This window comes from Pundamilia nyererei, unplaced genomic scaffold (genome assembly GCF_000239375.1).
Source record: "Pundamilia nyererei isolate P.nyererei 1_Seehausen unplaced genomic scaffold, PunNye1.0 scaffold00011, whole genome shotgun sequence".
Classification (NCBI taxonomy): Eukaryota; Metazoa; Chordata; class Actinopteri; order Cichliformes; family Cichlidae; genus Pundamilia; species Pundamilia nyererei.
The window spans coordinates 4,780,951-4,796,966 of record NW_005187412.1 but is presented as its reverse complement, the minus strand read 5'-3'; the positions used below and the strand labels follow the sequence as shown (position 1 = coordinate 4,796,966).

Below are 16,016 nucleotides of genomic sequence, written 5' to 3'. Positions count from 1 at the left end.
CCTGACGACCAACTCTGCACACACTGTGGAGCCTGACAGGCTTTTACCCCCAAACGCTTCAAATACGTGTAGTTATAGAGGGAAGAAAGTAAAGATTATGGACCTCAGTGAGTTTATGCTGTTATAACAACTCCTCGTTTCAGACTGACTGTAAATGCAACAACAATGCATGGATGCTCACATGGAAGCTAAAGGATTTCAACACGGCAAAAAAAGAAAAAGTTACAAAAGAATTTGGTCAGCCCAACTTATCTTACCCCAGTTTACTTATTGAAAATATACAGACTTTATTTTTTTTTAAATCAGTTTAATTATCTAGATTTTATTTTTATTTATTTATTTATTTGCACTGCTCAGAAATGGCACAAATGGCTTCACAGGCTGTGAGTTGCAACCACAGTTGTAAGAGGCTGGAGACAATAGCTGACCCAGGACAGGCTGCGAGTCTGTCACAGGCCAACACAGAAAGGCACACACTTCACATCTACTCCGCCGCCAATTTAAAATCAGCAATTAACTTAACATGCATGTGTTTGGATGGAGTACTCTGAAAAAAACCCACGTAGGCACACACAAAGGCCCCAGCTGGCCAGGAAGTCTGAACCCAGAGCCAAAAGTTCTCAAAGTCAGCTGAAGAAGAGTGTACGCTGAACACTACAGTATTCATTTTATATGAAACTGGCCTAGATAAACTATGAAAGGAAGGATAATTAAACTTAGATAAATTAAGTTTAAGCATTTCAACAGACTTCCTGTGACACTCATAAACTTCTTTTCTCTTTTGAAAACAGATATAAAGGAAATTAGACAGCTTTAACATGTTTTACGATTATGTCACAGTTTTGTGATGTCATGATAACAAAAGTATCTAACTACAGCAAAGGTTAGCATTAAATTCAGTATCTATGGAAGCAGGGTTGCAGGCTGTGCAGCAACATGTAATTCAAAAACAACTTATCTGTTCCATTTAGACGTTACAGTAGCAAGAGCGCTCATTTTTTTATATGTCTAAGAATGGAATTCCCTTTTTCTTAGACTACACAACAATATAAAGTTGACATGTTTACTTTGAGGTCATGACTTAAAAGCTGTAGTGTGTAGTCACTCAATCCTGTCACTTTAGGGCAAAAATAGCTCTAATGCGCAACTCAGTCATTATCGTCGTACAGTGTAAAACACTGCCATGCATCTTCCCTCTTACTGAATCAATAAATTAATCGATCAATCAGTCCTGCAGCCAGTATTGTTTGAAACGTGTAAATATCAGCAAGCTCAAAAGCAACACTGAAAATGTGACAGGCACAAATAAATATCTTTACTGATATTTACAGAAAAAAAGACAGGCTGCTGCATCACTTATTTGGGAAAGGGCGGGCTTAGTTCTCTGGTGCAGTGGCAGGGTTGGGTCATTTTATTTCACAGCCAAATCCAAGGTCACTGCCATTGCCCCGGGGCAATCATACTAGGGGGATGGGTCCCCACTGGGGAATAAGACCGAGTGTTGGAAGAGGCGAAACGTGATGGGAGTAGAATTTAAAAGAAAAAAGGGGAGGGGCATTCTGCCCTAGTGCACACAAAAAGGTCACCGTTTCCCAGATAAGGACCCCCTCTCATCGTCCAGCCCCTTATGACCTCTGACCCTTTTATTTCTACGTCAATGCCGAAACAGAGGGGGAAGAAAGAGGCAGGAGGGAGCATGGGGAAACACACCCACCCAGAGTCAGGAGTGACAAAAGGGGGCCTCAGCCACAGCTAGCTGTGTTGGTCAGGAGAACAAACGGTCAGGGCCACCGTCACAAAGCAGAGCCAACAGAGGCTGAACATCTCCACAGCCTCTGCCTGTTCCCAGCCACTCCACTGCCCCTGCATTTCATAAATGACAATAGCTGCTGGTCTGCTCCGAGAGGTACCCCAACACACACAAACACAAACAGAGCCGAGATAGTGGGAAAGAGATGGCAGAGGCCCAAAGGAGAGCTGCTGCCTGCCCATCACTGACAGGCCTTTGTCTCAGACTCTTCTGCTTGTTGGCAGAAAGATTTCCTGATCCCTGCTTAAACAAAATGCAAAACTGGACTGAGGGCCCCCCTGTGTGTGCATGTGTGTGTGTGTGTGTGTGTGTGTGTGTGTGTGTGTGTGTGTGTGTGTGTGTGTGTGTGTTTTGTGAAAAACTGAGAGGGCGATAATAATATCCACAACTGGCTCCACCTCCTGCCTGTCTTTGTCCTTATTACACATTTTCAGATGCAAAAACAGAATGCATGCCAAGAAGGAGACAAAAAGAGGGGCCTTATGTGTTTTTATTGGTGGATGGTGCAGACCCCTGTAAAGACTTTTAACTGCACAATCTGGCCATAAAGGCTCTGTTAAGTGTAGTGAAGCGCGGTGACGGGGCAGGAGCGAGAGCTAACCAAGCCCTTCGTCAAGCCTGGAATCACAGGAACAACATAACACGCGCTCAAAACAAGCTCACACGTCCTTATCTTTCTATCCCTGGGAGGACGCGATTGATAAAAATGACTTCCTGCAGCCAAAAACCTACGTGGTTCAAACCATAATATAAAATCTTAATGATGTGGGGCCAAAGCAAAATTCCACATTTGGAGACTAGTCCGCCTCTTCCAACCTTTGGCCCGGCCTCTGCTCTCTCTTCTTTCACCTCTCACCTCTATTACTCAGGAATTCCTCCCATGAGCCTTAAAAGCAGACAGAAGGAATTTTAGGCCCCCTATTCATTTGTTTGTTTGAGAATAGCTGGGGTGGTCCAGAGACGGCCGCAGACTTCATTAACAGAGTGCCACTTTAATCAAGACACACAAGCAAAGGTAGCACCATATGTACGTACAAACAGAATCGCGTACACGTCCACTGACAGTCATAGACAGGTTGAACTTGAATTTGAGACTAGAGCTAACCTTTTGTTTCTTCCTTTTCACTTGTTTGTTTACCACACTGTCAAATTCAAGGCACATCGAATAATCTACATCGAATAATGTCTAGAATCTACCCAGCGATGAGCTGTTTCTTTGAGGCATTTACTTTCTAAATTATGTTATTCCAGTCTGTGTTTTCCAGAGACACAAAGAACTATGAAATATGTAGAACAATGAAATCTGAATGAGCTACAGCGTACACAGCTGCTGAGAGCAGCTGCTTAGAGAGTTGGCGCACTGACAAAAAGAAGCAAAGTTTGTGTATGCGTAGATATCTGTTTATCAATTTGTTACATATGGTGCACGCGCGTGTGTGTGTGTGTGTGTGTACAATGTGCGTACGTTTTTTTCTTAGATTTCTGGCGCAGATTTATTTGCATTTTCAAGAGGGATCCCATAAAAATAACAGTGATGCGATTAAATCCATGTCATAACTGAAGCGCCTCTAGAGGACTAAGTTAAACACATTTAGTCTCTGAGCGGCATCGACACCTTTCTGCATCCTTTTCCTTGTTCGTGGGCTTCACTTGCCAAGTGATGCTGTTTATGCAGGCAGTTATTTTTAAAGCTTAAGGATTCTGAATCCAGCTCATCCTTCACATTATCCCATATGGAAAAGATATATATAAATCTTATAAAGTTTTTATCTGTCTTGTATGAAACTTGTATGAAAAGCATACAAGAGTGAAAACACATATAAGATCCCTTGAAAAATTATATAATGAAACTTGTATGTTTTGTATACTTACTAAAAAAATATATGAAAGTAATGAGAAAGTGGCCACTTTCATGAGTAAATCATATATGTTTTTACTATTTTTTTTCCATATGGGATGGAGCAGCTAACAGTGGATATTTAGAGCTCTCCATGCATGTCTGTGCTCTGTACATGGCTGAAATCGTCTGAGCACAGCTTAGGACTTGAGCACAGTGGCAAACATTGCACTCTTAATTTTGTTGGTTCAGAAATTGTTAAATGGATAGAAATTCCAAGGTTTTTTTTAATAATGAGTAAATGAAGATGATAAGGCATGCCATGAGCAGCATGGAATCCCTTGGCGATTTTCCACCGCTTTTAGGTGAGTGATGTGCCATCTTCAGACGTAATAGAGATTCACTCCGCTCCTTCCCCACAGGACTGCTGGACAAGTTTCAGCGTTTGTCAGCATAACTACCCACGGGAGGTTTTTAGTATTGCTGTTCACTTAGCTTGCTGACAGCAAACAGCATCTTTACTTGAAGTGGAGTGTGTTAGTCAGACGACCATCGTCGTTGCCTTTCAGAAAATGAACCTGCTCTCAAATCAGAAAAATAGCGTGCTGTAATAAAACCGCTTTGTTGTTTCCGATTTTTAAATGAGCCAGAACTGAGCATTCATAATCAAGCAATGAGAGCTGCAGATTGAGTCAGCAGGTGCAGAGTAATAATCGGTTTCTGGTGCAATTACACAACCGAGGTCAGAGCTCTCATTAGTTTAGCTTGCTCGTTATGAGCAAAAAAAAAAATAAATCTTTCTCCATCAGTTCATCTGAGCTATGCTGGCAGACAGATGGAGGAGTGCTGACCACACAGCAGGAGGGAACACTCTCAAGTTAACATCAGCCTATGTACCTGCCCACACGAAAGGGGGCAACAACAACAAGTCTGCAATGTTTTCAAAGGGATACAGATGGATTACTGTTCTATAAGTGAAAATATTTATATTAAACTCATTCTCATTTGGCAAGAGACAAAGGAGCCCGCCAAGAGGCTTTATGTTTAAATATTAAAGCTATGTTTTTCTGATCAATATGACAAAAAGATCACTTGCTTCACGGTAAGGCTAGGAGGAGCAAGGGAGGTGGAACAGGGAGGGCGGTTGATCGAAGGCAGGGTTTGGCCTGCAGACAAAGGGAGCTAACAGGATGTAAGGATGGAGCTTCAGCGGTCACCCAGGCAGGAGCTCATTGAAAGGGGTGGGGACAGGAAGGTCGGAGTGTGATCAAGAGCTACACGTGCACGCACAAGTACAAACACGCTCATGAAACCTACCATCAGCTCCACATAAATCACTCTTCCTCGCTGCTGTCTGAATCTGAGTGGCCGCTCGTGGCAATCTGTCCACAAAGCTCTGAGGAGTGGCGAACTGCAATTTTGCAGCTTCTCCCACATGTAGACTGATGAAAACATGTTTCTTTACATTTGCATCCAGAGAGGAGTTAAAGTCACATGAATGAGTGGCGTGGGTATAAACTGAGGCACTTTTACAGGCTTCCTCTGTCGTGTCCTTTAACCCCCCCCCCTCTCGGTTTCTTGTTTTTTTCATTACAGTCTTGTTGAGAGGCCTGCCATATAACAGTAGTTCAATGGTGGTTTTCGGACTAAACAAGGTGGATATTATGCATACTGAAGCGATTTGTAAAATAATAACATAGTCACGTGCACATATGATGCTATTTTACTACTTATTACTTCATTCCCGACTCATATTCACAGTGAACAAGCTTATTGCGTGCACACTGCTGGCTTTTTAGATCTCTTCAAACAGTCCCTGAGGTCAACTGCAGTCTCTATATAAGAGTCGAACAGGGTGAACACATATTTCCTACCAAAGCTTCAGCTCTTTCCAAATAATTCCAGACAAACAGACAAAAGCAAGTCATTTCAATTGATCCTAAAAGCTATTTTGTAACAGAGGGCTTTTGTGGTGTGTTGCCTGGTGACGAGGGTGTGCTTGTGGGGGAGGGGTGGGAGCCCTGGCTGGGTCCACTGTACCGGGCTTGTCATTCATCCAAATGATGAAAAGCTTCCGGAGCCTAAGCTAATGAGGAGGTCTGAGAGAAAGTGAGGAAAGAGAGAGAAATGGACTATCAAAGAGATAAAATTTGGGAGGGAAAAAATTCCAAGTGTTTCCTGGACCGACTGTCGATTTAGAGGGCCAACAGGGAGTCAGTCCTGCACCAGCTCCCGACTGTGAGCTCACACAAACGGTTGTCAAGCAAATAAAAAGTAAAATTTATGGAGGGTGGTAGTGTGCAATAAGATGGAGGATTCATCCACTGGGAGGGCTATAAAGAGGCTTCAGTAATCGCACCACCTATTGCATCACAGTGGTGCAAGTCACTCTCTGTTGTGAGAGGGACTATAACCCAGCAAATTACCACTAAAACACAAAGACAGAGGCAACATTAACAAACACTGAACAGGAAAAGAAACAAACACGAGTCACTAGTCCTGTTAAGGAGAGCATTTCCTTATTTTGTTTCATTTGTCTTTGTAAAAATGTTGAAAACACTTTGTCCTATTTAATCCATGCCCACTGCATAACTCTGGCAGGCCAAGACAAGATGAAATAGAACAAGGTTTTATGTTATTTACCTAATACCTGGTGATGAGTGCCACGAGAACACATCTGGGCTGAACAGGTGACCTCAGAAACATGGAGTTGGAGGAGTGCCAGAAATTAGGTTTAGTAATAAGGAATACTATTTCACTCTTTACAGCAAATGTATAGTATTTCAGACACATACTGCAACAGAAATAATACAGGCATGAAAGCCATGTCGTGTTTCCTGTTTCAAGATTGGGAAAAAACAAGATCTCAATTACAACAATGAAGAGAATGAAAGATAACAATTAAATGAAACTGTAGTATTTTATGGCATATGTACTAAAAGTATCAAAGACATGACAGATAAAAGAGTTTATTTCATTTTAAGACTACAAGTTCTTGCTTTTAGTGATGGCTTTTCATCGAAACTCTATTAAGGAGGAAGACTGACGACAAGAACAAAGCCTTGTCTCATTCAACGCTTTGTCAACAAACTGGTCAACACAGCTCAGAGGGTCAAAGCTCAGAGGTCAGAATGTGACTTTCAGTAATTCACTAGTCCCTACCTAATCAATACCAATCAAGGGTAAACCCGGAAAAGGTCAGAGGGAGAACAAAGCCAAGTCAAAACAGGATAAATCAACCGTGAAAGATTTTGAACTTGAGCTACCATGTTCACTCAAGGTTTGCTTTGAGGTTTGCTCCTGGTTAAATTTATTCACTGTTCACTCATTAAATCTGTTTTCATTCATCGAATTTTCCAGAAGCAGAGGGAGCGAGAGGACTGCTTCACACTTGCATAATTCTTAATTGTTCATGCTAAAACCCTAATGAACCATTGAACTAAAGAAAGATTAATTTGCTTTACAGTTAAATAACAATTAGAAAGGCGTAGCTTGACGTTGTTGCGCCCTTAAAATTAAGTGTGATTATGATATGATTTGGAATCATCAGAAAGGATTTCAGATATATTCAAGGAAGATTAGTAATGCAGAGTGTTGCATGGTTGGAGAGTGGAATAGATGCTTTCACTGGATCACAATTCCACACTAGAGAAACATTGATATATATATATATACATAGATATATATATACATAGATATATATATACATATATATATATATATACATCAATGTTTCCCTCGTCCATCAAAAAATACTGCTAATGGAATCGACCCAGAGAATAATAACCATCTAGCTAATGCTATACATACTGAAATATTTAACAGCTTTACATAAAAATGCAAATTAACTATATTTGAGAATAGTGTATTTTAGGTCACAAAACCTTATTATCCCTCCAGGACCATGTGTTAGTCTAACTGGGATTCAAACTGAATCTCTAAATGAGTAGAGCCTGACTCATATATCAGCTTGAGTCAATATATCGCCTATTTCCCGTATGTGTTAGCTATTTGCCGTTATATCTGCAGAATCTGCATTTCTAATTGTCGATAAATACAAAGAAAAGCAAAAATGGGGGAAACAACCTTCAACCACTGTATAAGTGTTGCCAGCAACTTTTCTGCTAGCAACACATGTCCTTGAAATGACACAAAGACAACAACCAGCTGATCTGAGCAGAGTTGGGTAGAGTATAAACGAGCAATCCACGACTTTTTGTCACATTTAAACATGATTATTTTTAAATTGTGTTGTTATATTAGATCAGCAAGGATTTAGATCTAGTTACACACTGCATGTGTGAGAGAAAAAAATATTCGATGATATATTGTATTTTTCAAATCTCTAAATATCGGTGTGGGCATTGTTAAAAACCGTACATCAGTCAGGCTCCACAAATTAATGTGGGGGTTTTTTTCCACCAAGTATTCCTACCCCTGATTCATTTTGTGAAATGAAGGGGCACTACTGTTGACTTTTCCCTCATGCAGAATCAAAAATGTGCCGCAACAGAGGATTCAATATGACCTTTGAAAAGAAAGACCTTTTAGGGAGGCTGTGAAAGGTTGCATGTGCTTGACAACGCCAGCCACTGAGCTGCAGTGACTTTTCCCTCTGGCCAGTGAGACGTCCATGCTAACCTCCCTATCCCACTGGGTTAAAAGCTGTATTGGGCACAACAGCACAGCAGTACCCTGTCTACATATAACCACAGGAATCAACAGGCTTCTGTGAGCCTTTGTCCATCTCTGTGTTTGAGAATATACATAACAGAGCCTTCGAAAAAGACTTAACTCGGCACAATGTGGAGCAGTACAGTATCACCAAAACTGCAGGAGGAGTGTGGATCCTGGATGCCTTTGACTTAAAGTAAGTGGAGACATGCGAAACGGTGACAAGATTAAAAATGCAGTAACAATTAACCATGGCAACAACGCAGGGAAAACGGCGTTGAACTAGAGGGACTTCAAACAAAGGGTCTGGTCGTCATGCTTGAGAAAATGCACCTTGATGCCTCTACCACTGAGTGGGTTGCTGGGTTTCTTCGAGCTTATTGCACTCTTACAAAGCAGCTTGGAGACTCTCAGTATGAGCGCTTGTTAATGCTAAATTCAAAAGGCTTCTATTTCTAAGCAGCACTGCAGATGAGCATCAGAAAGTTCATTACACTCAAAGGCGTAGATTAAATTATTCAAGCAGCTGGGGATATATTAAGAGCATTTACTTGAGCATGCACAGCAGCAGTACAGAGACTAAACCAAAATACCTGAGGTAAGCTTCCATTACAATGTTTACATTTTATTTATAGAAAAATGATCATAACTCAAAATCACAAGTAAGTGCTTGTGATTCTGCTTGTGTTGTAACTGCATTGACTTCCATTCAGTTAAAACAATCAGTTCGAGACAAACTGATATATTGGTATCCTGATATAGGATAATGAAGCCAGTATCTCATAATGACAACAAAAGAGCAATAAAATCAACAGAGACGTCAATCATAATCATGGTCAGCTAATTCCAGAGTGAAGGAGACTTCCTCTACACGACCATCAGCTGGACTCTTTTTTTTTAAGTCCAAAAAAAAAAATCTCTTAGTGTAATTCATATATGTCGTCAACTTTTGCTGTTTATTTCACCGTGCACTTTAATATACTGCAAGGGAGCACCGGTGTATTCAAATAAGTACGACGCATTTAAACCAAGCAAAATCCTCCCTGGCTGAAAAATTTCACTTCCAGAAACTACCCCCCAAAATTCAGTAGTTACTGGGGACTGCTCGCTGCTACTACCATTTATTTATGCTGATGACCAAAAGAAAGACTTACTGGCTGCCTGAATGCGTGCCTTACGGCTCACCACCAACCCAAAGGAATTCTGGGCGATGCACTCGTAGTCGCCCTCATCAGAGGAGCCGTCAGATTTGGTCTTCTGGAAGTGTGCAATCAGCAGCGAGCCATTGATGAAGGTGGTATGATGCTGGTCCTGAGTTAAAAGTAGGCCATTATGCCTCCACTGTGTCGTAATCGGGGGGATGCCATCCACCTGGCAGTGGAGCATGAGAGGCTGCTCCTGCACAGCAATAATGTCACTGGGCTCCAAGGTGAAGGACAGCTCTGCCTCGCACATCACACCTGAGGAAACACAAACACATACATTTTAACACAAAAATAAATGGTAAAATGGACTAATATTTATATATTTATATAGCGCTTTTCTACTGTAACTCGGGACTCAAAAGGCTTTTTACAACAAATTTCCTTCAACCAATCACAAACCGTTTGTTTCTGTACCTATTCACCTGGTCACACAGATGCACCGGGCCAACTCAGGGTTCATCTTGCCCAAGCCAGGGACTGAACCACAGACCTTGCAATCAAGTTCCATTACAGCTCCAGATTGAGCTATTGAGTGTGCGTGCAAAATGTGGTGGTGTTGGCTGTGTATGATTACTGGAAACCACACGACCTCGAGTTGAGTAACTTGCGTTACCCATGTTACGCTCTCACTTCCTTTAAGTCTATTTCATTCATACATTTTTACTGTTTCTGCTTTACTAAACTACAATCTCATTTTCATTTTTGTCACCAATTCAGTGCTCTCCATTTAAATGTTAGCAGGAAGAGCGCAGAGAAACAAAGAGAGTTTGGAGTAACTGTCAGTTTAAAGATTCTTCACAGCTTTGCTTTGACCTAACATTAAACACAGGTGCATATAAAGCTCAGAGGAGTCAGCTTTAATAGTAATGAGTAAAAGCTGAATTCCTAACATTAAAAAAAAATCTACACAGTGAGTGTAATAGTTGTAAAATATGTGTTATGTGACCTCCGCGGTAGTCCTTCGGGGCCTTACTGCAGCATTCTATGTAAGGTGGAGAGATGAATGGACCCAATACCTATAATACATAATCCTTATGAAAACTCCTTGTGAAATCATACATTTATTATCTTATGTGCGTCACAAAATATCTTCCTTTTAATTTACATTTATTTTTCTCTGTCAAGTTAGTGAAGCTTTTTTTAGCCTTTTTCAATGCCATCCATCCTTTTCAACAACCCTTACTACCTGGGGTCACAATGGATGCCAACCACTGCATCAAAGCTGATAATTTCCACATTAACCTCTGAAGCAAACAGTAACCATGTTCCTAATGTCCTTATAGCTGCTCACCAGGCCTCACACCTGATGAATACCCATATGGAAAAGAAATATTAAAAACTTATATGATTTACTCATGAAGGTGGCCACTTTCTCATTATTTTCATATATTGTTTTAGTAAGTGTCCAAAACATACAAGTTTCATTTATATAATTTTTCAAGGGATCTTGAAACAGGGGATATCTGTTTTCACTCTTGTATGCTTTTCATACAAGTTTCACACAAGACAGATACAAACTTTTATTTATATATATCTTTTCCATATGGGTAAAACGCCTTGGCTGAGCCACCTCCGGGCTACAGTCCCAAGAGGATTCACCGTCTGTGGAGTGAACGCACCCCAAGCGAGTGTATTCTTGTACTAAAGAAAAGCACTTGTAGTCTTCTAGTGACTGTACCGTTTAACCTGTGGCTGTAACACTGTCACAGCTCATTCGCACTTTCATTTTCGTCCGTCAGCACAAAATTATGCCGTTTTTCTTAACCGCGCTCACAAATCTAATGTGGTTAGTGCAGATCAGATTTTCAGTGTCTGCAGTCTCTGAGGGTAAAAGAGGTTGCCGGGAGAATAATAAATAAAGGATGTAAACAGCCTGACTTGGCTTGGTACTATAAAAGAGGAGCTTAGCGAGCTCTCTTGGTATCACGTTTCAGCTGCTGATGGACTGAGCACTACCAGTTTCTGCCCCAGGCCTTGGAATCTGGTGGGACGGGCTAGGGGAGGGCAGCAGAGGGGGGCAAAGCACAGGGGTCAAAACACAGAACCTCTGGCTTCATCATTTCAAATTCCAGAAGAGAACCACTTCCCCTGAGGAAAAGGCAGGGAATTCACTGACACACTCCACGAAGATCACATATGGAGCATAATGTAAAGAAGCAGCTCTCCCTATGTTCTGTGTCCCTTCCTTACTCTCTCCCCCCCCTTACACTCAACAAGCACGGTAAGTGAAATGACCATGAGACCAGAAGAGACATCAGTGGTACCACTTGTGAAAAACAAGGGGGTGGTATTGGAGGAATAATTAACCCTTAGCTGTCAGATCCTGCTGCCTGAGCTGCTGCTCTTTAAAATGATGCCGGCCACAGAGCTCCATCTCGTTTGATCCAAATAATATCCCGCTTTCAAACAGAATCAGTCGGCAGATTTAAAAGAAAAAGAAAAAGGCAGCAGCCACACACCCAGGATGTTTTCCACTCAGCTCTACATTATTTGTGTAAACTGAAAGTATATTGGAGGCTTTTTATTCTCCTCTTTCAAAGCTGGCAAAAAAGACATTAATCAATGTTATCAAGCCTCGGAGCAGACAGGATAATAACATTTTAGTGTTCAGTGTGTATACGGGCTCATTGATCTGGAGTGGATTAAACAACTTTAATGATTTTGTGTTCAAGCAATCAGAGTTTCTTCCATTAGCTAAAACAATCTGAGGTTGCTGGGCTCTGGCTTTCCCTATAAATATAGTGTGCTGCTAGAGTGATTGTTTAATGCCATTCTGAGCACTGGCTCGGTAGAAGGTTACAAACAACAGTATGAGAAAGGTCAGGGAAAATAATTTTCACCACAGCAGCAGATTATAAGACAGATAGATCCAATAATGCACAGGCAGAAGGAGGACAACAGAAGGAGGGGAGAGCCGGATTTTGCGCTCTGTGTGCTTTAGGTTAAGGTCATCTGTGAATGCCGAGCATCCAGGGGTGTGCAGAGGGAGAGGAAATCACAGCTGTACAAATTAGTGGCAAAACCAGTGGCCTAGCCACAGAAACACGTTTGCGGGCATCAGGGTCTGCAGGCTTGGCTCTTCGTGCCTTGACGAGGAGACAGACACACATTCACACAATTTTATGCTCTTTTCATGCCCAGAAAACAGGCACTAGCGCAGGGGATTAGCGGGTAAGGCTAGAGACGACCGTCAGCTAAGTGCAACTCATGCTTTGGCTTGCTTACTATTGACAGATAAGTGTGGCGGGCTGGCACTAAGATTTATTGCTGCAATAGTAGAGTGAAGATGACACCCAGTGACTCACAGACAGATCAGAGCTAGCAGACACAAGCGCCACTGACAGAGCTAAGTAAGCTCAGGACACACCACAAGCAAAGTGAGGATACAAAGTTACTGATATCATATCACATGATAGCACAATAATAATGGTGTAGTCCAAGTCCAGACATTATACTTAACTAAACTTAATCAACGAGATTAGAATTACTTACAAAAGGCCTTGTTGAAAAACTACGATCTGTGATATAGTCTTAGAGATTCAAGTTAAATATGACATTAAAGGAAAAGTAAGGTTGACTAAAGCAGTTTTATCAGTAGTTACCTGCGTTCTCTTCTCATTCTGTCATTATGTGCGTGTTAAGTGTGACTCTAAATACTGCATTAACTCAAAGATGGGGTTTATTTTCAATGCATGGCTTGATTGAAATGCTTCCCACACTTCACAAGTACACACACACACACACACACACATATATATATATATGAACTGTAGATGGAAAAACTGCGGCGGCACTATCTTGTGAGTGTCAAGAATTAAATAAAAATAGACTTTTGAAAAAAGACCAAAAACTTGAAACTTTAAGTATGATTGAGTGCGTAAGTGCAGATGAAACAAACGAGAGTTGTGAGCATGAATAAAACCATTAAAATGAACAACTTCAATTCCTTTGCTGGTTATAAAGCCTCTAATGTCTGGCTAAAAACAAACAAACAAACAAACAAACCAATATTTATTTCTTTTCCTGGGGGAAGACTATATGTGCAGGACTGATGCTAAATTTCCCTCTTATAGGCTTCAGCTTGATATATTATTAATCAATACTCTGGTTTTCTAGCTACCTTTATGCTCCATCTCATTAAAGAGTGTGCTGCTTCAACTGATATTTACCCATTATAATAGAAGCTTGGAGCTGTTTAGTGATGGTAATAATGCTAAGAAGTAGCCCATGAGGTGAAAAGAAAGTAGTTGCACAGTTCAGCTCTCTCCATCACTCATCTGTTGCCGGTGAACTGTGCAATCTTCCCTCAGATAAACCAAATCATTTTGAATTAAAATGCAAATCAGTTTGGATTTTTGATGCTCTCGTTTTTCTCTGAAGCTCGAAACTCACAAGCCACCTCAGAGCCGTCCATTCAAAGCAAATAATTAACCCTCCGATAAACTGAACTTTTTTTTTAATCGTGAGATCTTCAGAGTGATGCTCTGAACTCTTCCTGGCTCTCTGACTTCTTCAGTCCCCATGAGATCTAAGCCCAGCTTTGGTCTGAATTCTTTTCTCTGTGTTATCAAAACTGCCTAAAATATCATAAAAAGTGCCTTTATCTAAACTGAATCTAATCTCTGCGGCGGCCAGGCACTTGAAAGCGCTTCATTTCCTTAATGTGATGGGAAGATTGGAGCTTCATCCATCACAGAGCTCTGTTTCTGACGTTTTTGTTCCCAGCCCTCTCGCTGAACATGTTATGAACCACTGTGTACAGGCCTTTATGATTCCAGTGGGGCCTTTGTGGGTCCCTGTGTGGTATGCTTTGCAAATACTCAATACTCTCTCTTGCCTTTGAATTAAGGGGGCCCCACATAGAGCGAGAGAGAAACTGTCTGTCATATTGAACAAAGGGATGTGAAAGAAAATTTGAAAAGAAAGAGAGAGACAGTCTTGACATTTAATCTGTACAAATATTCTCCCCAGCAGGCAATAACCACAGTCGTTTAATCTATTCTGAGAGCAATAACCACTGTCACCTCACCCAGTCGCAGGGTGGTGTGCTCTGAGGACTGGACAGTCAAGACCTCCATCTGCTTTGAAAAAGTCCCCTGATATTAAATGAAACTATTTATGAGAGGCGCATAGTCACTTTTTACAAGTTAGCTGTGAGTTAAGCCCTTCTAACCTGCACACTGTTGGCTCCTGTTGGCAAGACTTTCTCTGTGTAGGCAATCATAGTTCACCCTTAACTTTAATCTAATGTGGATCAAAATACGTGCAAATGAGATATCGACCCTCATTATTGGGGGACTACAGCAAACTTGGGTGGGATGCCTCGTATCGTGGAGCTACCTGGACATCTGAGTGCTCCGAAGCATCTGTGCGTGAAACACTTACAGTGCAAGCGCTGCAGAAAGCACAGAGTACAACTTTAAGCACACTCCAGGTGTTGGTGCACATGTCGGCAAAGTGCACACAGGCATTCCGCGGTGCACGAGACACAAGGGCGCTCACTCCGGCTCTTACTGCCCAGAATACAAACAGACACCGGAGAGGGGCCAAGTTCAGGGTTACTGGTCACTAACAGGCTCGCTGCTTGCTATAAGCACCGAGCTGAGAGAGGCTGTCCTCTGTCACGCTGTTACACTCTGCTGCACACTACGCTATAAGATGATGCCACTTACCGATTAAAGCGTTCAGGAGTATTCCCAAAAAGCACAGAAGGCGGCGGCGCCTTGTGGGTGCCATTTAAACACGGAAGATATTCCAGCACTCGCAGAGAACAACGTGAGATGAACAAACACTGGTCAAAGAAAAAAAAAGAGCGAAAGGAGCGCAGACGTCCAGCTTCAGATACTACATGTTCCGACCTACAATGCTACAATGAGGTGGTGGGTCGCAGGGGTCGAACGAGATTTCGCCATTTTTAACCATCTATCAGCAGTCTGTCAGCATCCCGCTCTCTCTCTCTAGCCTCCTCACTCACTCTGCTGTATCCTAAAAACTGCCTCAACCCCCCTCCCTCCCTCTCTCTCTCTCTCTCTCTCTCTCACACACACACACACACACACACACACTGAATCTGGTCTCAAACAAAAGAGCCGACTGCAGACTGTTTTGCTCTCAGTGCACGAGAAACCTGCACAAGCGGCATGATTTCTGCATGTCAGGAAAACAAAGCCAACCTTGTATCAGTACAGATGACTGCTCCTAATTGCAGCAATCAGTCATTATCCCAATAATAAAAAAGAATAATTAACTGAAATTATATCGATTTTCATATGGGAAATATGACGTAACAAGCCTCAGATATCAGTAAATTAATAAATAAATTAACAGACTGTGCCTGAATGATTTTTATTGCATGAAATTGGTTGATAAAAAATAGCAACCATCTGGTTCCAAACTGAACACATGACATCTGTGTCTTTAATTGTTCGTTAGTTTGCGTTGGTTTGGGTTTGTTTTCAGCTTCAGTTCTACGAGGACAATGAAACCAAAA

At 41.6% G+C, this 16,016-nt stretch overlaps 1 protein-coding gene across 1 annotated transcript in view; it reads right to left on the bottom strand.

Moving 5' to 3' along the window:
* Positions 1 to 15,478, bottom strand: part of igdcc3 (immunoglobulin superfamily, DCC subclass, member 3) — a 57,870-nt gene extending 42,392 nt beyond the window's left edge. Inside the window, exons 1-2 of the mRNA XM_005724275.1 lie at positions 15,199 to 15,478; positions 9,476 to 9,781 (exon numbers count right to left, since the gene is read on the bottom strand). Of these exons, the coding sequence (XP_005724332.1) occupies positions 9,476 to 9,781; positions 15,199 to 15,262 (370 nt within the window). The 5' untranslated portion in view covers positions 15,263 to 15,478. The remainder of the gene's footprint in view (positions 1 to 9,475; positions 9,782 to 15,198) is intronic.
* Positions 15,479 to 16,016: the final 538 nt, after the last annotated feature.